This window comes from Lithobates pipiens, unplaced genomic scaffold, assembly GCF_037356315.1.
Source record: "Lithobates pipiens isolate NorthernLeopardFrog02 unplaced genomic scaffold, aLitPip1_a1.2 Scaffold_8, whole genome shotgun sequence".
Taxonomy (NCBI): Eukaryota; Metazoa; Chordata; class Amphibia; order Anura; family Ranidae; genus Lithobates; species Lithobates pipiens.
In genome coordinates this window covers 3193532-3218167 of record NW_027507903.1, presented here as the reverse complement: position 1 = coordinate 3218167, position 24636 = coordinate 3193532, and the positions used below count along the sequence as shown (strand labels likewise).

Sequence of the window (24636 nt, the reverse complement as noted above, 5' to 3'; positions counted from 1 at the left end):
GGGGTGGAGGACACCGAGCAGAGGGCAGTGGAGGGATTGGCACGGGAGGGGTGGAGGACACTGGGCAATCTCTCCACTGGCCTCTACCCCTGTCCTCCACCCCTCCCTGCCAATCCCTACACTGGCTTCTGCTCAGCGTCCTCCACCCCTCCATGCCAATCCCTACAATGGCCTCTGCTCAGCGTCCTCCACCCCTCCCTGCCAATCCCTACAATGGCCTCTGCTCAGCGTCCTTCACCCCTCTGCCAATCCCTACACTGGCCTCTGATTATTGTGTTCTCCACCCCTCCCTGCCAATCCCTACACTGGCCTCTGCTCAGCGTCCTCCACCCCTCTGCCAATCCCTCCACTGGCCTCTGCCAGGGAGGGGTGGAGGATACTGAGCAGAGGCCAGTGGAGGGATTGGCGGGGGGGGGGGGGTGGAGGACACTGAGCAATCTCTCCACTGGCCTCTGCTCAGCGTCCTCCACCCCTCCCTGCCAATCCCTACACTGGCCTCTGCTCAGTGTCCTCCACCCCTCTGCCAATCCCTCCACTGGCCTCTGCCAGGGAGGGGTGGAGGATACTGAGCAGAGGCCAGTGGAGGGATTGGCGGGGGGGGGGGGGGGGGGGGTGGAGGACACTGAGCAATCTCTCCACTGGCCTCTGCTCAGCGTCCTCCACCCCTCCCTGCCAATCCCTACACTGGCCTCTGCTCAGCGTCCTCCACCCCTCCCTGCCAATCCCTACACTGGCCTCTGCTCAGCGTCCTCCACCCCTCCCTGCCAATCCCTACACTGGCCTCTGCTCAGCGTCCTCCACCCCTCTGCCAATCCCTACACTGGCCTCTGCTCAGCGTCCTCCACCCCTCTGCCAATCCCTACACTGGCCTCTGCTCAGCATCCTCCACCCCTCTGCCAATCCCCACACTGACCTCTGCTCATTATCTTCCACCTCTCTCCGCCATTCCCTACACTGGCCTCTGCTCAGTGTCCCCACCCCTCTGCCAATCCCTACACTGGCCTCTGCTCAGCATCTTCCACCCTTCTGCCAATACCTACAATGGCCTCTGCTCCGTGTCCTCCACCTCTCTCCGCCAATCCCTCCACTGGCCTCTGCTCAGTGTCCTCCACCCCTCCCTGCTAATCCATCCAGCGGCCTATGCTCGGCCAACATCTAAATACTAAAGCTTCATGCACACGGCCACAAATGGTTGTATAGCATAAAACATGGCCATATTTTCTCTGCTGGGAGTGACAGGTGCAGTGTACAGTCATCATTTAGAGCTCTTTCACACTGGGGCAGTAGCGGTGAAGCGCCGCTATATTTAGTGCTGTTTTACCGCCGTTACGGCGGTGCTTTGTCGATGCTATTCGGGCGGGTGCGGGGTGCTTTTAACCCCCCTAGAAGAGGTTAAAAGGGGTTATAAAGCGCTCGTGTAGCGCTGCTGCTGAAGCACCTTGGCATCGTTGCCTATGCACTCCAATGGGGAGGAGCGGCGTATACACCACTCACAAACCGCCCCAAAGATGCAGCTTGCAGACTTTTTCTAACATAATAAGGGCACCACTCGGGTTTTCACACTGGGACTGCAGATGAGGCATTTTCAGGTGCTTTACAGGCGCCATTTTTAGCGCTAAAACACCCCAGCGTGAAAGGGGTCTTAGTCACCTTCTACTAATCAAAAGGCAAGCGACGGCCGATTTAAACATACAAATATGCAAAAACAGATGCCAATCCGATCGGCTACATGTGCCTCACCAAAAACGCAAGCGGTCTGTATTCAGGGAGATGCATACACACCTCTGTACGCATGTAGCCAATCAAGTCTGCATACATATGAGTACGGCCACCATCTGCCACCGATTTGTACTGGCAGACTGAGGATGGATGTACACTACACCTAAACTACAAATGAAAATCAATCCGTGCAGTCCAAAACCACGCCAACGTGGGTTACAAGCTGGCCACCATAGCAATGTAGAGGCAGCATTATAGAGGTGTGCTGGTGTCATTGTCCGGCTACCTACTGAAGAAGTCCAGAGTTTGGACACAACACGCAGTGGGGCACTGGTCCTCCCACCGACCCCCCACAACGGGGCGCCATACCTCCCACCGACCCCCCACAACGGGGCGCCATACTTCCCACAACGGGGCGCCATACCTCCCACCGACCCCCCACAACGGGGCGCCATACCTCCCACCGACCCCCCACAACGGGGCGCCATACCTCCCACCGACCCCCCACAACGGGGCGCCATACCTCCCACCGACCCCCCACAACGGGGCGCCATACCTCCCACCGACCCCCCACAACGGGGCGCCATACCTCCCACCGACCCCCCACAACGGGGCGCCATACCTCCCACCGACCCCCCACAACGGGGCGCCATACCTCCCACCGACCCCCCACAACGGGGCGCCATTCCTCCCACCGACCCCAACAACGGGGCAATATTCCTCCCACCGACCCCAACGGGGCACTATTCCTCCCACCGACCCCAACAACGGGGCACTATTCCTCCCACCGACCCCAACAACGGGGCACTATTCCTCCCACCGACCCCAACAACGGGGCACTATTCCTCCCACCGACCCCAACAACGGGGCACTATTCCTCCCTTTGACACCATTTATCCCCCAATACTAAATATCAGGCATGGTTTACTCCCAATGGCCACAGTCCGGCCGGTCTGAGGGACAGTAGACTGGCCCTTTCCTTAGAAAGTTTGGGGACCCCTTCTATATGCAAACACTTGTGTAAAAATTAAAGAATGATGGTCACTCACATATCCATAGTCTGGGATGGACAGGGATGGACAGGGATTGACAGGGATCTCCCCCCCCCCCCACCACACCAAATGATTTGGACCAGTGCACAAAGCAAGGTCCATAAAAGACATGGATAAGCGAGTTTGGGGTGGAGGAACTTGACTGGCACAGAGTCCTGACCTCAACCAGCTATAACACCTTTGGGATGAATTAGAGTGGAGACTGCGAGCCAGGACTTCTTCGGCCAACATCAGCACCTGACCTCACAAATGCTCTTCTGGAAGAACGATCAGACATTCCCATAGACACATCTCCTAAACCTTGTGGACGGCCTTCCCAGAAGAGTTGAAGCTTTTTATAGCTACAAAGGGCCAACTCAATATTGAACCCTCCGGACTAAGACTGGGATGCCATTAAAGTTCATGTGTGTATAAAGGCAGGTGTCCCAATACTTTTGGTAATATAGTGTATTTTCAGCTCATTCATTGTTGCGTAAATAAATTGACTATGGTGATAAAAAATTAAACGGTACGTCTTTTTAACACTTGACCCCCTGGCTTTTTCCTGGCACATTTGTTTACAAGTAACAATCGGTATTTGTTGCTAGAGAATTCCTTAGAACCCCCCCCAAACATGGTGGCTGACAAGTCACTGCTCTCTGCTCAGAGCTGACTGATAAATGAGCGATCGGTGGTCATGTGATCGCTCAGTTTTAAGGATTAGTGTCAGCGGGGGACAGCTGCAGCATCACAGCGAGGATAGTATGGATCTTTCTTGGGGGTTTTTTTTTTTTTTTTAGTACCTCACACTTAGATAGATAATAGTGGCAGGTGTCCCAATACTTTTGGCAATATTCGTGCATGTTGGAAAATGCCCACCTCGTGGACCAAGCCCTGGTGAACAGGGCGAAACAAGTCAAGGGGAGTGGTGCTGGCTGAGACCACATTTATCTACATACTATTGCACTAGGTTGGCGATTGGCGCCTTTGATAAGATTGGAAAACGTGTGTGTAATGTAATTAGCGCAGCAGCGATCTGTAATCTCGTCAACACCGCCGTATTGGAAGACCGGTCCAGCTGAAAACAATTGTATAGACGGAGGGTGGCTTCTGATCCATCTGTGCGCCCGCACTGGGTGGCATGTGTGTGTTTGTCTTACCCTTTAAGCGACTGATGTCTGCCATCTGTTGCGACACGTTGGCCAGCAGCTTCTCCTGAAAACAAGGCAGAAATATGAAGACGGTTAGGATGGGGCCGGCCCTCTGATCACACATCGCATGCTGCCATTTATCAATACGAAAGGCTCTTCCAGCTCAACACAAATTCCCTTATTAAAGCTAAAGAAGCAAAATCATCATAGAAGATTATTCCACCAAACCACGTGCCTTCCAGGTGCCTACAGTCCGTGGTGAGCCAAGGTTCAAAGAGGAGCCCAAAACCTGAATCCAAATAGAACTCACAGAAAAGTGAATTCCTTTCCTATAAAATCCTAAGAGGCAGATATTAGAAGGGGAACTCCCGGGGCAAAAAAAAAGCAAAATACAGTTAAAAATACACATACTGTATGAAGAATATTCTACCTGTCAAAAGGCTTCTCTATGAACCAAGGAGAGTACAATGTGCTTTTTACATCAAGTGGTTTGGTAGAGGAGCCAACATCCCAAACTCAACATAAGAACCCCAAAATAAGTGTCCCGGCACCCCCAACACCGCATACATGCAGGGAGAACATGACAGCTTGGACACGGCTCCCGCATTTCCCCAATCCCCCCCGTGTACGAGGTGCCAGACAGTCTGAACCCTTGCTGTGGCCGGTACATGGATTCCATCATGCTGGCCGCAGACTTCCTTCCACAGGCGGATCGGCGGGCACAGCACACTATTCTTCCCAGTGAGAGTCCCTGAACCTTTCTGCATCATTTTTACCTGCTGTGCCCTATTGCTGCCCCTTGCACTATCCTTGTGCTGTGCCCTCTATTGCTGCCCCGTGGACTACTCCTTGCGCTGCGCCCTCTATTGCTGCCCCGTGGACTACTTGCGCTGCGCCCTCTATTGCTGCCCCGTGGACTACTCCTTGCGCTGCGCCCTCTATTGCTGCCCCGTGGACTACTCCTTGCGCTGCGCCCTCTATTGCTGCCCCGTGGACTACTCCTTGCGCTGCGCCCTCTATTGCTGCCCCGTGGACTACTCCTTGCGCTGCGCCCTCTATTGCTGCCCCGTGGACCATTCCTTGTGTTGTGCCTTATTGCTGCCCCGTGGACTATTCCTTCTGCTGTGCCCTATTGCTGCCCCGTGGACTATTCCTTGTGCTGTGCTATATTGCTGCCCCGTGGACTATTCCTTGTATTGTGCCATATTGCTGCCCTGTGCCATATTACTGCCCATGGACTATTCCTTGTACTGTGCACTATTCTTTGTACTGTGCCCTATTGCTGCCCCATGGACTATTCCTTTTGCTGTGTCCTATTGCCGCCCAAGAATAAAATAGATCGGGGTTTGATGTCGATCAGCCACAAGTGTAGCATTGTTTTGGCAAAATTGAAAGAGGCATTATTATTTTGAATCTTTCTGCCAGCACGGATCTACCGCCATACTTCCTCTAATCAGTTTGGAAAAGTAAAAAAATGTGTCAGTTTTGTGACACCAACAGAACTAAAAAGTGGATAGAGAGAGATATATATATATATATATATATAACACACACACACACACACACACACACACACACACATTCCTAGTTATAACCCCTGCTATATATACACACCGTGCATCCGGAAAGTATTAACAAAATGTGTTAAAAGTTAAGCTCTAATGTTACAGCCCTATTCCAAAATGGATTAAATTCATTATTTTCCTCAAAATACTAAACACAATCCCCCATGAGGACAACTGGAAAGAAGTTTGTTTGAAATCTTTGCAAATTTATTAAAAATAAAAAAATAAAAAGGGGGGGGGGGGGGAATCCCATGTACATAAGTATCAAAGCCTTTGCCATGACACTCATTGATCACAGGTGCCTCCTCACTGATCATCCTTGAGATGTTTCTACAACTTAGGCCCCTTTCACACTGACGTCCCGTTCAGGCCCGCCTGTCAGTTTTTCAGGTGGACCTGAACGGGTGCTCCATAGAGCTCTATGGAGCGTCGGATGTCAGCGGTGACATGTCCGCTGACATCCGACCCGCTCCGATCCGAAAAAGTGTAACGGAGGAAAAACCTATTTTTCCATCCGTCTGCGGATCGGATGACGACGGGCACTGCGGTCCGTCGTCATCCGATCTCCCATAGGGGAGAGCGGCGCTGTGACAGGTCCGTCCCTGCGCAGTGTGCAGAGACAGACCTGTCATCTCCCTGCTCAGCGGGGATCGACGGAGTGATCCCCGCTGAGCAAACGGATATCCACGGGGCGGATCAGAACTGATCCGCCCCGTGTGAAAGGACCCTTAGAGTCCACTCGTGTTAAATTCAGTTGATTGGACATGATTTGGAGAGGCACACACCTGTCTATAGAAGGTCCCACAGGTAACAGTGCATGTCAGAGCACAAACCAAGCCATGAAGTCCAAGGAATTGTCTGTAGAACTCAGAGAGGATTGTATGGAGGCACAGATCGGGGAAGGGTACAGAATAGTTTCTGCAGTATTGAAGGTCCCAATGAGCACAGTGGCCTCCATCATCTGTAAATGGAAGAAGTTTGGAACCACCAGGACTCCTCCTAGAGCGGCCGCCCGGCCAAACTGAGTGATCGGGGGAGAAGAGCCTTAGTCAGGGAGGTGACCAAGAACCCGATGGTCACTCTGACAGAGCTCCAGTGTTTCTCTGTGGAGAGAGGAGAACCTTCCAGAAGAACAACCATCTCTGCAGCTCTCCACCAATCAGGCCTGTATGGTAGAGTGGCCAGACGAAAGCCACTCCTCAGTAAAAGGCACATGACAGCCCATCTGGAGTTTGCCAAAAGCCACCTGAAGGACTCTCAGATCATGAGAAACAAAATTCTCTGGTCTGATGAAACAAAGATTGAACTCTTTGGCCTGAATGGCAAGCGTCGTGTCTGGAGGAAACCAGGCACCGCTCATCACCTGGCCAATACCATTCCTACAATGAAGCATGGTGGTGGCAGCATCATGCTGTGGGGATGTTTTTCAGTTGCAGGAACTGGGAGACTAGTCAAGATCGAGGAAAAGATGAATGCAGCATTGTACAGAGACATCCTTGATGAAAACCTCCTTCAGAGTGCTCTGAACATCAGACTGGGCAAAGATTCATCTTCCAACAGGACAACCACCCTAAGCTCACAGCCAAAGATAAAGGAGTGGCTATAGGACAACTCTGTGAATGTCCTTGAGTGGCCCAGCCAGAGCCCAGACTTGAACCCAATTGAACATCTCTGGAGAGATCTGAAAATGTCCGTGCACCGTCACTCCCCATCCAACCTGATGGAGCTTGAGAGGTCCTGCAAAGAAGAATAAGAGAAACTGCCCAAAACTAGGTGTGCCGAGCTTGTAGCATCATACTCACCAAGACTGGAGGCTGTAATTGGTGCCAAAGGAGCTTCACCAAAGTATTGAGCAAAGGCTGTGATACTTGTGCGCATGGGAGGAGCCGTGATACTTGTGCGCATGGGAGGAGCCCGTGATACTTGTGCGCATGGGAGGAGCCCGTGATACTTGTGCGCATTGGGATTTTTTTATTTTTAAATAAATATGCAAAGATTTCAAAGAAACATTGTTCTTTTACGTTGTCATTATGGGGGATTGTTTGTGGAATTTTGAGTAAAAAATATGAGCCTGTAATAAGGCTGGGGGGGGGGGGTGTTACTCTTCGAGTTAAGTCTTTATAGACACATGTGGCATTATAATAATTTTAGGGGTAACAAACACTTTAAATCCTGAAAGTCCAGTCTAGTGGTGGATTAAAACGTCGCTCATCTCTGGATTTAGCTTCAGGTCAGTTACACTTCAATCAATTTCATTTACTTGCTCTTTGAACTGGATGTCTCACACCGCTGTGTCATGTACTGCTTAAAAATGAGTAACAAATAACCTGATCAACACCTTACTGCTATATAAACTACACACACCCTATTAAAGACATTTAAATATGAGCCCTTCCACAATTGTCATCTATAATTAAATCATTTAAAGAGAATCTGTAAAAAAAAAAAAAAAAAAAAAAAAAAAAACACCCCCCACACACACACACACACACACACAACACTGTGGCATGTATGTAGAGCGGGTACTTTCAGCAACCTCTGGAATTCCCGGCTCTACTGATCACAGAGCTCCGGGCACCACATGTAAATGAGACCTCACACTAAATGTTTCCATATTTCTGGTTAGCAAAGCGCTAAATGGTAGAGGTCCGCGATTAATCGCGAAACGATTGCGATCTCGATTCACCCCCCCACGCGATCTAAGTTCTGGGCGACCCGTGATTTTCTTTTAGTGCCGCCGGTTCCGCGTAACCAGCGTGGAACGCAAATGGCGGATATCGGAACTGACGTCAGCCCCCGGAACTGACGTCAGTCATTGGAGCGTGCGATGTGGCATGCCCGCTGCCTGCTTGTGGGCGGGTACAGTGGCCGGGAAACAGCAGTGTGAGTGCGCACTGCTATACACAGCAGTAGGGGTGCAACGGATCGTCACCGATCTGTGATCTGAACGGGTCACCCCGCTCGGATCGGCACATACCGCGATCCGCGTAGCGCTCCGTGGTCTCGGCCCTAGGAAAGGCCGCTGCTTTGGCCTAGCTCCGAAGCGGCGGCCATCTTTCTACACCCAGGCTGTTTACACTGTGATCGCTCCGACGGAGCGATTACTTGTAAACAAACCGGCATCATGTCATGACGCCGGTTCCTCTCTCCCATGGAAGCAGCCATCCTTCCATACCCTGCAGTAACTAGCCAACACTCTAGCCAACACTCTAGCCAACACTCTAGCCAACACTCTAGCCAACACTCTAGCCAACACTCTAGCCAACACTCTAGCCAACACTCTAGCCAACACTCTAGCCAACACTCTAGCCAACACTCTAGCCAACACTCTAGCCAACACTCTAGCCAACACTCTGCCTGTAAATTTTTCTAATAAAACTGTTTTTTGAGAATTGAGAGAGAATCGTGATCTTCATTCTAAGCAAAAGAATCGTGATTCCCATTTTTCCCAGAATCGTGCAGCTCTACTAAATGGTGCTATAATTAAGTGCAAATCCACTCAAGTATTACACCCACCCCTAAATGCCAGAATGATGAACACGACATGAGGTGATAAATACGAGATGTTTTAGGTTGTGATGTATTCACATACTCATCTAAATCAAAGAGATGAAACGCAGACTGTCAGAGTCGCACAATGCTGTATACTGGGAAAATAACGCACGCCTCACCGAAAATTAACTCCACAGGAACAATTAAACCGAACCCAGAATCTGCCTCTGCCCAGCCTGAGCCGTATGTATGAAGGTATCTGACCCATTTATCACCAACCGACAAGCACTGAAGCTATTATCTTATGTAAAGTAGGGCGCCCGGCAATGTGCGGGAACCGATAATACCGGCCCAGAGATCACCACTTCAAATATGACAATACGCCAGGGATTCTCATTAATCCACTCCCTTCCCAGGGAGCAGAATCTCCCTGTTAGCTGATTATAAGTTAGAGCGCCTTTGTTTTGGGGGGTAACCCCCTTCCTCCAACCGCTCCTCCTAAACAACCCCAATACCAGACACTTATAACCCCCACCCCCCCCCCCCCTCCTGCCCAGGCCAATTTAGTTTTCAGCGTTATCACATTTTAAATAACAAACTGCGTGGTCATGCAACACTAACAATATAAAACCTTTATCGTTTTTTTGAGACCGAGATTTTTATTTTTTTTTATCTTTTGCTAAACAAAAACAAAAACAAAAAAAAAAAAAAAAAAAAAGATTGCAAATAAGTAATTTTCTTCGGCAATGGTGAGGCAGCACTAACTGGGGGAGGAAGTGGTGAGGCTGCATTGACCGGATGGTACTGGTGAGGCGGCACCAACCGCATAGCATCGACCAGGGGGTACTGGTGAGGTAGCACCGACCGGGGGGCACTGATGAGGCTGTGCAACTGGATGGCACTGGTAAGGGGGCACAGACCGCATAGCATCGACCAGGGGGTACTGGTGAGGTAGCACCGACCGGGGGGCACTGGTGAGGCTGCTGCAACTGGCCGGAAGGCACTGGTGAGGCAGCAACGACCAGATAGCACTGGTGAGGTGGCACCAACTGGGGGGGGGGCACAGACCGGATAACATTGACAGCGGGGGGGGGCACTGGTGAGGCTGCTGTGACTGGCTGAACGGCACTGGTGAGGCGGCACCAACCAGGGGACACAGACGAGATAGCATCGACCGGGGGGGGGGGGGGGGGTACACTGGTGAGGGGTACAGGTGAGGCTGCACCAACCGGGCAGCAAGACTGACGTCCTCTCAGGGGGGCAAGCAAAGTACCGCCCAGCCTTAATTTTTACAATAAGCTGGGCGGGAACTGCACACAGCAGGCAGGTATAACACAGCTGGGGCAGAATTTATACTGCATTGTGTTGAGCAGGCAAAAAGCACCCGCCGAACACAACCCATTAAAGTGAATTGGATTGTGCTGCAGCATTTGGGGAGGGGGGAGGGGGAGGGGTTAGAGCAGGCAGTAAGGAAGTGACAGATCACATCCTCACCACCTATCAAACACCTCTGAAAAGTGATCTGAGAATGGATTGCATTTCAGAGGAGGCGCAGTCCTTGCCGCAATTGTAAACAAGCCACTTCAGTCAGTAAAAGCCCAAATCTGACCCCCAGGTATGAAGACAGAAAGAAAGATTGTAGGTTGCAGCTTCTTCCGGGTCTAGGGCGAGCGCCCCCCGGAGACCCACTACCGCTGTGACAGGACACAGTGGGAGACAATCAGTGGGTCCGGCGGTCCCAATGTTCGCCCGCACCTGCAGTTCTCTCCTGAGAGAGGCAGAACGGTGGTCTGCCTGTGTAAACAAGGCAGACCGACATTCTCTCAGAGGGGAAGATGGAGATCTTGTGCTCCTGCTAAGCAGAAAAACAGATCTGTCTTCCCCCAGTCAAAGCACCTCCCCCACACAGTTAGCAAGCAATCCCAAGGAACACATTTAACCCTTTGATTGCCCAATGTTAACCTCTTCCCAGCCAGTGTCATTAGTGCAGCGACAGTGCATATGTTTAGCACTGATCACTATTGGTGAAACTGGTCCCCCCAAAAAAAAAAAAATATATCACATTGGAACGACAGGGAAAAAAAAAAAAAGTACTGAACACATTAAAGAAAGGGAGGTGCAAAAGGGTATTGTCCGCCGCAATGTTGCGCTCCCGAAAAAAATAAAGTAGCTGATCACCGCCATTACTAGTAGAAATAAAGATGACATAAATATACCCCATAGTTTGTAGACACAATAACTTTTGCACAAACCAATCAATATACTTATTGAAGTTTTTTTTTTTTTTTTTTTTTTTTTTTCCCCCACACTAAACACATGTAGCAGAATACATATTGGCCTAAATTGATGAAGAAATAAGATTTTTTACTTTTTTTTTATTATATGTGTATTATAGCAGAAAGTAAAATATAGTCCACCCCCCAAAAAAAAAAAAAAAAAAATTTAAAAAGGCCGGGGGGGGGGGGGGGGGGGGGGGGGGGGTTTGGGTTGTGTGATCAAATACCACCAGAGAAAGATAAAAAAAATTAAAAAAAATTGTTTGGCCACGCAATTGTCAGTTAAAGTAACAGTGCAGATTGCAAAAGATGGGGGGATAAAATCTTCTGCAACTGAAGTGGTTAGTCTGGAATGTATTCATTCCGATGTGTAAACTTACTTATACATTGAGATGGATTTACTCAAAGCAAACAGACTAGCTAAAAGTGCACAATTTGTCTTAGTAAAAAGGTCAAGGTGGTAAAGGTTCACCTTCTATAGAATCACGTGCAAGGAAAAAATAAAATAAAAGATAAAACATTTTTGCACGTGATTGGAGATTAAATCAGCAGAACTTCACATTTACTAATCTCTGGGAAAAATGGGTGAGAATAAAAAGTGTATTTGCCTTCCATAAATCAACCCCATTGTATAGGTAAAGTTTACGCATCGGAATGAATACATTTCTGTGTAATCTAAAATGGACTTTGTCCCCTGGGGAGCTGGAGCAGTAAAATAAAAAAAAAAAAAAATAAGTGGGTGAATTAGATTAAATAACAAAAAAAAAAAAAAAAAAATCCATCTAGTTAAACCAAAAACACACACACACACACACACACACACACCACACACACACATATAATACAATCCCATATACACAATTCTATACCCACAGTTGATCCAGAGGAAGGTGAAAAACACCCCAGCAGACCATGGTCCAGTCAGTGAAAAAGACTCAGTTAGACTTACCGGTGACGGTATTTCTAAGAGCCTTTCAGGACAACCCCGGAGAGAGTGTAGCTCCACCTTGCAATCAGGAAACACATGCCCACTTTAAAAACACCTCCTCCTCCTCCATGGCTTCAGTTATTGTGGCCTTCCGACGCTGGAAAACAAAGCACAGAAAGCACAACACCATGGTAGAACTTAATACATTTACTAAGCATAACCTAGGGAGGGAAGTAACGGTTGTCCTGAAAGGCTCTTAGAAATACCGTCACCGGTAAGTCTAACTGAGTCTTTCTCAAATCGCCTTTCAGGACAACCCCGGAGAGGATAACCGAGAAACTTACCCTAGGGCGGGACTACTGCCTGCAGTACCTTCCTGCCGAAGGCCTGATCTGCTGCAGACAGTAGATCTAACCGGTAATGCCGGAGAAATGTCGAATAACTGGACCAAGTGGCAGCCTTGCAGATTTGTTCAGGCGTGGCACCGGCCCTTTCAGCCCAGGAAACTGCCGTGGATCTAGTAGAGTGGGCAGCAATACCTGAGGGAGGTATTTCTCCTTTTGCTTTATAGGCTTCTGTTATAGCCAACTTAAGCCACCTACCCAGCGTACTTTTAGAAGCTTTCTCCCCCTTGCGTGATCCAGAAAATATCACAAAGAGGGCGTTTGATTTTCTAAATTCTTTAGTAACTTTCAGAAACTGTAAAAGACATCTTCTCACATCCAATGTGTGAAAAACTTCCTCTCCTGCATTTACTGGGCTTGCAGAGAATGTAGGTAACACTATTTCCTGTGATCGATGGAAAGTTGAGGATACTTTCGGTAGGAATGCTGGATCCGTCCTCAGTACCACCCTGTCCTGATAAATTCTAAGGAAGGGTTCTGTAATAGCTAGAGCTTGGAGCTCGCTGACTCTCCTGGCCGAGGTGATGGCCACCAAAAAGATTGTTTTTAAAACCACCTTCTGCAAAGAAGCTTCCTGTAAGGGTTCAAACGGTGCTCCCGAGAGACCCTGTAAAACTGTAGACAAATCCCAACTGGGAAAGTCTTTAAGGGCTACTGGTCTATTTCGAGCAAGAGCCCTAAAAAATCTAGAAATTAAAGTTTCTTTAGATAAAGTCTTTTCAAAGAAAACTGATAAGGCAGCCACCTGAGTCTTCAGGGTACTGGCTGCGAGACCCTTCTCCATTCCTTCATGGAGAAACTCCAAGACTGACACCGTGCTCTTGACCTTGAGTTCTCTAGAACTGCACCAGGAGTTGAACTTTTTCCAGACCTTCATGTAAATTGCCTGTGTAACTGCCTTCCTACTGGACAGCAGGGTCTTTACTACTTTATCTGAGAGACCTTTAGCCTTTAACAGGTCCTCCTCAGAAACCAGGCGGTTAGCTGCAGGAGTTCCACTTCTGGATGACTTACTGTCCCCTGGGATAACAGATCTTTTCTGAGTGGTAACCTCCATGGGGGCTTCGAGGCTAGGTTTCGAAGACCCGCGAACCAGGGTCTTTTTGGCCAAAAAGGAGTGACTAGTATTAAGTCTGTCCTTTCTTCCCTGAATTTCCTCAGTACTAGTGGAATTAGAGGAAAGGGGGGAAAGGCATAGCACAGCTGGTAATGCCAGGGGTGAGCGAATGCATCCAACCCTATTGCTGCATCTCCTCGGTGAAGAGAAAAGAATCTGTCCACCTTTGAGTTCTGCTGGCTGGCAAAAAGGTCTACCTGAGGAACCCCCCAGGCCTCGGAGATCATCAGGAACACTTCCTGATTCAGACTCCATTCTGCCTCTAGCAATTTGCGCCTGCTTAGGAGGTCCGCAAACAAATTCTGAGAGCCCTTCAGATGCACTGCCGATAGTGAGGCTGTGTTCTGTTCTGCCCAGGCTAACAACAGATTGGCCAGCTCCATCAAGCTCCTGCTTCTGGTTCCCCCTTGCTTCATAATGTAGGTAACCGCTGTTGTGTTGTCTGACAACACCTGAACATGGTGGCCTCTCAAACTCTGCTGAAATGCCACTAAACCCAGAAAGATCGCCTTCAACTCCCTCCAGTTGGATGATCTTTGAGCTTCCTGTTTGGACCAGACCCCCTGAGATGTCTGACCATCCAGATGGGCTCCCCAGCCCCAGGCACTTGCGTCTGTAGTAAGGCGCTTGTCCACAGGAAAGGTCCACACCAGGCCCCTTGAGAGGTTTGCCTGGTCTCTCCACCACCAAAGAGCCCTTTTCGTCTTTGACGAAATTTTTAGCTGTTTTTCCAAAGGATCCTGATGGGACCAGCTTGACAGAACCTCCCTCTGAAGGGGTCTGGAATGGAACCTGGCCCACTGAACAGCCGGGATTGCTGCCGTAAGCAGGCCCAGAACTGCCATAGCCATCCTGACTGAGACTGTCTGGTTGCTCTGTATCCGCTGTACAGCTAGCTGTAACTTTTCCTGTTTTTCCAACGGCAGGAAAACTTTCTGGAGAATCGAATTTAATGTATACCCCAGAAATTTCATTTCCTGTGAGGGGGTCAGGATTGACTTCTCTAGGTTTAGAAGCCATCCCAGGCCCTCGAGGTGAGACTGGGCCCTCTGGAGATTGACTAGGACCTGCTCCCTGGAGTCTGCAAAAAACAAAAGGTCGTCCAGATAAGGAACAACTGGAATCCCCTTCAATTTCAGGGGTTCCAAAGCCTCTGCCATAATCTTCGTAAAGACCCTGGGAGAGGACGAGAGTCCGAACGGCAGAGCCCTGAATTGGAGGTGCCATACCGAACTCCCTACCTTCAATGCCAGGCGCAGGAACTGCTGCGATGCCTGATGAATTGGTATATGAAGGTAGGCATCCCTTAGGTCCAGGGATGCCATGAAGCATTCTGGGGTCAACAGCTTTGTGATGGAGAAAATTGTATCCATCCTGAAATGTTTGTACCGAATGAACCTGTTCAGGAATTTCAGATTCAGGATTAGACGGTACTTCCCTGAGGGTTTTTTCACCAGAAAAATATGTGAATAAAAACCCCCGCCCTGCTGGTTTACTGGGACTTGAATCAGAACCTCTTGCTGTATCAGCTCCTGTAACAACAGCTTCATTGCAGAGGCCTTCTCCTGATCCCTTGGCAATGTTGTCACATAAAACCTGCTCGGGGGTAGTTCTGAAAACTCCAACCTGTACCCCTGATCGACAACGCTCTTCACGAACAGATTTGGAGACAGCCTGTCCCATTGTTCGCGAAAAGCTGACAGTCTCCCCCCCACTGGGGAGATATTGTCACTTGTTCTTAGGGGACTGCTCTGGGGGAGATCTAAAGAGGACTCCACCCCTGCCTTTGCCCTTCTGTGAACCCCATCTGCTCTTGTGCTCCTGGTCTTTTTTATGGGACTGCTGAAAAGCACGAAAATTCTTTTTAGCAATCTGCTTTTTCTTAACTGGAAAAGCCTTCTTTTTATCGGCTGTTCTATCCAGCACAGACTCTAAATCAGGACCAAAGAGCAAGTCACCCGAGAAGGGAAGACCACACAGCTTGACCTTAGAGGCAGTGTCCCCAGACCATGTTTTCAGCCAAACTGCTCTCCTGGCTGAATTTACAAGAGCCGAAGACCTAGCGGCCAGTTTAACTGATTCTGCTGATGCATCCGCCATGTATTTGACTGCATTCAGGATCAGTGGAAAGGACTCTAAGAGATCCTTGCGGGGTGTCCCCGCCTCAATATGGCTCTTCAGCTTCTCTACCCAACATTCCAGATTCCTGGCCACCACCGTAGCTGCCATTGCTGGTTTTAGACTGACTGACGCAGCATCCCAAGCTTTTTTAAGGATGGAGTCAGCTTTTTTGTCCATTGGGTCTTTAAGGATCCCCATATCTTCAAAGGCTAGATCCGTTCGTCTGGATACCTGCGAGAAAGCTGCATCGACTCTGGGTTTCTTGTTCCAAACCTCTGAGTCCTTATCTTCGAAGGGAAACCTTCTTTTGAGAGCTTTAGAGAAGAAAGGGGCTTTTTCTGGGTCCTTCCACTCCTTTCTCACTGAGTCTGAGAGGACCCTGTGGACAGGAAAAACTCGCCGTTTTGTTTCGTCCAACCCCTGGTACATTTTGTCATGAACTGACAGTTGTACTTTTTCTTCCTGAATTTCTAGAGTAGTGTAGATTGCTTTTAAAATATCATCTACTTCCTCTAGTGATAGCTTGAATTTGGAGCCCCTGCTATCTTCTTCCTCTTCCTCCTCCTCAGAATCCCTGAAGGAGATGAGAGTACTACCCCCTTCGTCTCCAGACTCTTCAGTTTCCACCTGTCTGGATGACGACGCCCTGGGGCTGGGCGGTAAGTTCTGAGGCTCGGTCTGTGCGGGAGGGTTTTGTATCAGGATGGACTTGACTGAACTCAAAGAGTTTGTCAGCTCTTTAACCGAAGAAAACAAATCCTTATATTGTTGAGATGTTTCCTCTTCCACCAATTCTCTGATACAATTTCTGCACATTGCCTTCTGCCATGAATCTCTGAGGGGGGTTTTGCAAGAAGGACATTTTCTCTGACCTGGTCTAGCTTTTCCTAGTGATTTTTCCTGAAACGACATACAGGTTTAATTCACTAAAAGCTCTCAACAACCAGTTGCTTAACACCAAGCCAGTGCAGAGACCCACCACCAAACAGACCTACTAGTGAGACCCCAGAACTAGGCTGCAAAAGGTCAGAGCGAAGTCCACCTCTGACCTGCAGCGACAGGCCCCCAAGAGGGGGGAACAAACAAAGACATACCCACAGTAAAGCAGAGGGTGCCAGTGCACCTTACGTACCTGGGCTGGACCGGTGCTGGGGGCGCCTGTCTCCGCCATAGCTGGCTTGCACTCTTCCATCGTTTGAGTGAGGCAGCTATTTTACAAACAGCTCTCATTTTAAATTTTCCCGGCCGCCGCGTCATCAAGGCCGGCCGGAAGCGGAAGCACACGGTCACCTGACCCGCCCCATGACCCCTGCGTTCCAGGCGCTGAACCACGGCGCCACGCCCCCTCAGAGCGCCCGCGCGTCACCGTGAACGACGCCGTCGCCGCCCGGGACCCGGCGCCGAAAACGGAGCCATGCCGCTGACCTGCAGCGGCCTCCGCCAGCAACAGAGCCCTCCCTGCGCTAACAAGCGGACACCGGGCACCCGACGCCGGCACTCCGAGGGTCCTTACTCCCGTGAGATGGCGGGACCAGGAGCTCCAGGAGTCCTCTCCCCGTGGAGATGCTGCTGGGGGTCAAAGAGAAACAACCTGCAACAAAAGGTAAGCCTTACTCCCCTGCAGAGAGTGTAGCTCTCCCTGGTTCAGGCACATGCTTCCTCCAAGGAGGAAACACAATAACTGAAGCCATGGAGGAGGAGGAGGTGTTTTTAAAGTGGGCATGTGTTTCCTGATTGCAAGGTGGAGCTACACTCTCTCCGGGGTTGTCCTGAAAGGCGATTTGAGAAAATTCCTTCCTGATCCCCGAGAGGCAAATCAGATTTTCCCCGGATCAACTTTACCTATAAATGTCAGTACCCAGTTATATTATGTACATTCAGGAAAGTATCCAGGCCTTTCTTAAAGCAATCCACTGAGCTGGCCAGAACCACCTCTGCAGGGAGTCTATTCCACATTTTCCAAGAGCGCCCCCTTGTCCTCTGATGACATTAAAGTTAATAACGCAACACCAAGTTCACTATATGGACCCCTTATGTATTTATACATGGAGATCATATCCCCCTCCTTAATCTCTTCTCCAGAGAGAATAAATTCAGTGCCTCCAATCTTTCCTCGTAGCTGAGCTCCTCCATGCCTCTTATCAGTTTGGTTGCTCTTCTCTGCACTTTCTCCAGTTCCCCGATATCCTTTTTGAGAACTGAAGCCCAAAACTGAACTGCATATTCCAGATGAGGTCTTACTAATAACATCTCTCTGAAGTCCATATTTCTCTTATACAAGAAACGACTTTGCTTGCTTTGGAAACTGCAGCTTGGCATATATACACACACACACACACACACACACTCTGTATCTCACAAAAATAAGTACCCCCTCCCCTCACATTTTGTAAATTTTTTCTTCTATGGGCATGGAGGAAGAAAAGATTTACACAAATGTGAGGGGCAAAAAAATAAATAAAAAAAATAATATATATATATATATATATATATATATATATATATTTGTTAGAAAAGTTTTAAATGTTTATTGTGTGACTATTAGAAAAACAATAGTCCTGAGACTGATTTGTTAAAAAGCTTACTTCTGAGCACATTATTGTATTAACTCATTGTATTGTTTTGTCCTAATTAACTCCATAGTAAGTAGGATGATTAGATTTAACTAAATATGATAGCCTAAGAATGTACGGGAATATGTATAGCTTATAAAGTGCCAGCCTGTGCCATGACACGTTATTTATGTTCCCTCAGCCAATAGAAGCACAGAGATGTTATTCTTGTGGGATATGTGAGGGCGGAACACTTTCTTTTGTTGAGACTTTTTCTTCAGCTTTCGTCCTGTAAGCATGTCTCCCTGCTGTGGGCCACATCAGAAATAAATTGTCTGCTTCTCAGAACACCTGATGTTTTTTTTACTGATCACAAGGGAATTTCCTAACAATATATATATACATACACACACATCTACTCTTCCATCTAGCAAGAAGTAATAGTTGATCCTAACACACATAGGAAAAATAAAAGTACGAGACGCACACTGTTAGGCCTCTTTCACACGGGGCGGATCAGTAATGATCCGCCCCGTGATGATCCGCTCGCTCAGCGGGGATCGCTCCGTTGTCCCCGCTGAGCCGGCTGCAGACAGGGTGGTCTCCGCACACTGTCAGCTCTCCGCTCTCCTCTATGGGGATCGGATGAGCACGGATCATGTGTCCGTGCTCATCCGATCTGCTCTGCAGACGGATAGAAAAATAGGATTTTCCTCCGTCTGCAGAATCGGACTGTTGGGGGAGGAAATCGGGTGTCTGCGGATGTTCATCTGCAGACACCCGCTATCCCATAGGGATGCATGTATGCCCGTATTTCATCCGCAAACGGATGGATGAAATACGGACATACCATCCGCATGTGTGAAAGGGGCCTAAGGGATTATCCAACAAATAAATAAAACACGAAGCTCAGGTCACTTTCAGACGTTTGAAAGAGCATAAATAATCTGCAGCTTTTTTTCACCAACAAAAAAACCTGACAATAAAAGCAGTGGATTATTTATGCTCTTTCAAATACCCGAGTCCCCCGAGCTTTGAAGCCAAACTCCATGTTTACTGTCCCTTTAAATAGTTTGTTCGGCCCAAGTAGTCTAGTTACTGCACTAACAGGTGTGCTGTGTGACCTGTATGTGGCCAAAGCTACACAGTGTAGAGCTCTGCGTTCCGGAAGGGAGATGAGAACTTCCCAGTCCCATTGCCACAGCAAAATTGAGTTGGACTGGGCACAGCGCTGCTCATCCATTCATAGGAAGCTTTGTATTCTATGGATGATGTATATCCACATACATATAATATATATATATATATATATATATATATATATATATATATATATATATATATATATATATATATATATATATATATATATATATATATACACACACATACATACATATATACATATATATATATACACACACACACACTTATATATTTTTTTTTTTTTAGCTATTCAGCAGTGCGCTACTTTAGCCAACAATTGCGCAGTCATGCAATACTGAACCCAAAATAAATTTATATATTTTCCACACAAATAGAGCTTTCTTTTGGTGGTATTTGATCAACTCTGCTTTTTTTTAAAAATTTATTTTTATTTTCGTTTTTTTTTTGTGATAAACAAGAGGGGAAAAAAATAAAATAAAAAAAACACACACACATTTTTTAGTTTCCAATAAAAAAAAAAAAAATAATAATAATAATAATAATAATAATAATAATAATATCAAATTTTCCCATAAAATTAGGCAAAAATTCTGCTACATATTTTTGATTTAAAAGATTGTGTACGTTTGCCCACTTACAAAGAAATGAAGGTTCTATAATTTTTTATCATAGGTGTATTTTATATGATAGAGACAGAAGATCGACCAAAAATCCAGAAAAAAAATAAATAAACACAATACAAATGTTATAAATGGAGTGGCAGTTCAGTGAGTAAAATAAGTATTTGATCCCCCTACCAACCAACAATAATTCTGCCCCCCACAGACTGGCTACAGTAGGTGCTCATGTGGTACACAGGGTAGTCCTGTCAATGTAAGAAGGTTCTCCTAACCACAACTCGTTATGTGTATAAAAGACACCCGTCCACAGAATCTCTTCCCTCCAATCCTCACCATCATGGGGAAGACCAAAGATCTGTCAGAGGACGTCGGGGAGAAGATTGGAGACCTGCACAAGGCTGGAATGGGCTACATCAGCAAAAAGCTTGGTGAGAGGGTGACAACAGTTGGAGCGATTATTCACAAATGGAAGAAATACAAGATAACCATCAATCGCCCCTCGGTCTGGAGCTCCATGGAAGGTTTCTCCTCATGGGGTGAGGATGGTTATGAGAAAAGTGAGAGATCCGCCCAGAACTACACGGGAGGAGCTTGTTGTGAATGATCTCAAGGCAGTTGGGACCACAGTCACCGAACAAACCATTGGTAACACAATACTCCGCCATGGATTGAAATCTTACAAACACCTGCAAGATCCTCCTCCTCCAGAAGACACATGTACAGGTCCATCTGAAGTTTGCCAATGAACATCTAAATGATTCAGAGAAGGATCAGGAGAAAGTGCTGTGCTCAGGTGAGACCAAAATTGATCTCTTTGACATTAACGTGACTCGCCGTGTTTAGTGGAGGACAAATGCCGACTATGACCCCAAGATCACAATCCCTACAGTCACACATGGAGGTGGGAACTTGATGCTTTGGGGCTGTTTCTCTGCTAAAGCTACAGGCCGACTTTGCCACATTGAAGGGCCAATGGACGGGGCCATGTATTGTAAAATCTTGGATGAGAACCTCCTTCCCTCAGCCAGAACACTGAAGATGGGTCGTGGATGGGTCTTCCAGCATGACAATGACCCAAAACATACCGCCAAGGAAACAAAGGAGTGGCTCAAGAAGAGGCACATGAAGGTCATGGAGTGGCCTAGCCAGTCTCCAGACCTTAATCCTATAGAAAATGTATGGAGGGAGCTGAAACTTCGAGTTGCCAAGAGACAGCCAAGAAACCTTCAGGATTTAGAGAAGATCTGTAAAGAAGAGAGGAGCAAAATCCCTCCTGAGATGTGCGAACCTCATCACCACCTACAAGAAACATCTGACCTCTGTGATCGCCAACAAGGGTTTCTCCACCAACTACAAAGTCGTGTTTTGCTTGGGGGGGGGATCAAATACTTATTTTACTCACTGAACTGCAACTCCATTTATAACATTTGTTTTTTCTGGATTTTTGGTCTCCGTCATATAAAATACACCTATGATAAAAATGATAGACCCTTCATTTCTATGTAAGTGGGCAAAACTTACATAATCTGCAGGGGATCCAATCAGCGACTTATAATAGAACTGAGATTGTGCGGCTGCCAATCTGACACCAACATCACATCACCAGTGACACTAATACAGTAATCAGTGATGATAATATGCACTGTCACTGTACTAATGACACTTGACATCTAGGGGCAATCATGTGTTAAATGTGTGTTGATTTTGCTAACTGGTCTCTGACTGACAGGTTATTCCCTCAGTACAGAGCTCTGGGCTGTGATTGGACAAAGCCGATCAGCAGGTCCCGGCTGTGACTCATTGGCCGGGACTTGCTGACACCGACTCCTGCTGCGTACAATCACAGCGGGGGGCTGGGGGGGTCCCGTAAGTGGTTAAAAGGGACAATAAATATAAGAGTTGGGGTTCTTGGTGTGTGGATGTGATGAGGAACAAATCCCTATGGCTGCCGTATCTGCTAGTATGTGGCGGGCTTATCACAATACACGGCGTGTCCGATTGTAGTGGACTGGTCATGTGTTCAGCACTGACGCTGATTTGCTCCTAAGCTCCGCTTCCTGAACTCCAATACACAGCCTGAGACATACAGAATAGAAGTCCTATACATCGGACCAGCCTGCAGCAATGTATATACACCAGACCTGACTGAACGTCACCAATGCCGCCAGTGCCGGGGGTCCTTACTACTGCCAGTGCCGGGGGTCCTTACTACTGCCAGTGCCGGGGGTCCTTACTTCTGCCAGTGCCGGGGGTCGTTACTACTGCCGTCGACACCAATGCTGGGCCCCATACCAGCCCCCAATACTCCCATTCCTCACCCCCCCCCCCCCGCACCTCTGGGCCTGGGTCTCTCAGTAGGTAGGTAAAGGGGGGGGGGGTGGGTAGGTAGGTACTCACCCGCTCCCCCTCACACCTCCGGGGCTCGGTCTCTCGGTAGGTAGGTGGGTGTATATAGGTATGTACTCACCTGCTCCCCCTCGCACCTCTGGGCCTCAGTCTCTCGGTAGGTAGATAGGTACTCACCCTGTCCCCTTCACACCTCTGGTCCTCGGTAGGTAGGTATGGGTAGGTAGGTACTCACCCGCATCCCCCTCGCACGTCTGGGCCTTGGTCTCTTGGTAGGTATATGGGGGTAGGTAGGTACTCACCCGATCCCCCTCGCACCTCTGGGCCTCGGTCGGTAGGTGTATGGGGGTAGGTAGGCAGAACCTCTGGGCTTCGGTCTCTCGGTGGGTAGGTACTCACCCTGTCCCCCCTTGCACCTCTGGGCCTCGGTCGGTAGAGGTAGGTACTCACCCGCTCCCCCTCGCACCTCGGTAGGTAGAGGTGGGTAGGTAGGTACTCACCCTGTTGCCCTTGCACCTCGGTAGGTAGGGGTGGGCGGGTACTCACCCTGTCGCCCTCGCACCTCTGGGCCTCGGTCAGCAGGTAGGGGTAGATAGGTACCCTGTCGCCCTCGCACCTCTGGGCCTCGGTCAGCAGGTAGGGGTAGATAGGTACCCTGTCGCCCTCGCACCTCTGGGCCTCGGTAGGTATATGGGGGTAGGTAGGGGTAAGTATATGGGGGTAGGTACTCACCCTGTCGCCCTCGCACCTCGGTCTCTCGGTAGGTATATGGGGGTAGATGGGTAGGTAGGTACTCACGCTGTCACCCTCGCACCTCTGGGCCTCGGTAGGTATATGGGGGTAGGGAGGTACTCACCCTGTCACCCTCGCACCTCTGGGCCTCGGTAGGTAGGTATATGGGGGTAGGGAGGTAGATGGGGGTAGGTAGGTACTCACCCTGTCACCCTCGCACCTCTGGGCCTCGGTCTCCCGGACCTGCAGCCTCTCCTCCACGCTCCGGTACTCTCCCAGCCGTTGCTCCAGCTGCCTCCTCCCGCTCTCGGATTGGACCATCAGGTCGGAGTGCCTCTTCTCCAGCCGGCTCCGGGCCACCTCCGTCCGCTGGACTTGTTCCTGCAGAGCGGAGAGCTCCTCCAGGAGGGCGGCCTGCCGGGAGGAGACGCTCCAGTAATTGAAGGCCAGCAGGCCGATCACCGCCAGCAGCACCACCAGGACGAAGGGCGGGAGGCGGCCCGTCCGCCTCGGGGCTCCGAACCCGACCATGTCCGGCCTACAGATCACCGATCTCCCCGCACACCGCGCCGCCTAACCTGCTGACCCGGGGACGGGGCGGCACTTGCACAGCAAGGGCGGGGCGCCCGGGTTCACAAAGCACCGATTGGCTCACGGGGTCGGGTGAACTCCGCCCTAAAGTTGAGTTGAGTAGCAGCAGGGAAAAAAAAAGAGCGAGTAGGAGCTCTGCGCATGCGCGGAGCAGTTCCGCAATCGTTGTCATGGCCGCGCTGTCAGTCTCCTGGGGGCGTGGCTTACTGCACTGGATTCCAGGAAGTGGTCGCTGAGCCCATCAGGGCAGGCGGAAGTAAGGGCGGAAATTATTTCCACACAGAAAAATCTTCCTCATCTCCACCAGGCTGTGTCTGAATTTGAACCAAATTACAGGATATCAGTATACACTTCTTCCTGCACCCCCTGCCATACCTGGACCCCCCACATGGTGACATCCTTCAAGGTGTCGCCCATCCCCCTTCTTTACTGATGACCTCTGGGGACCCTTTCTTTGTTTTGTTTATGCAACCTATAGCCGAAAGATGGAGCAGGGCTCACATTGCCGGTGTCCCATCATATAAGGTCCCCCATCAGATAGTGTCTGCTGTGTACTGCGAATGCGCAGTACAAAGCAACACAGATTCCGAAAATAGCCGAGGATGAACGGCGCCTGCGCTGTGAGTCCAGGTTCTATCCCCACCATCCAAGTGGGCATAGAGTAGGAATAAAAAAGAGCTGAGCGCAGCGAGGCCGAGCCGGAAGCCCTCTAATTTTCACAACCCTATGTCCGCTTGGATGGTGGGGCTACCTCCTCCACTCACGGCGCAGGCGCCGTTCATCTTCGGAGATTTTCCGAAGCTTCTTCTGCCCCGTACGGGGCA

At 49.1% G+C, this 24636-nt stretch overlaps 1 protein-coding gene across 1 annotated transcript in view; it reads right to left on the bottom strand.

Moving 5' to 3' along the window:
• Window positions 1-23844, bottom strand: part of LOC143962924 (protein GOLM2-like) — a gene marked incomplete at its 3' end in the record, with an annotated part of 29609 nt that extends 5765 nt beyond the window's left edge. Inside the window, 2 exon segments of the mRNA XM_077472425.1 lie at window positions 3911-3965; window positions 23426-23844. Of these exon segments, the coding sequence (XP_077328551.1) occupies window positions 3911-3965; window positions 23426-23752 (382 nt within the window).
• Between the last annotated feature and the right edge of the window lie 792 nt (window positions 23845-24636).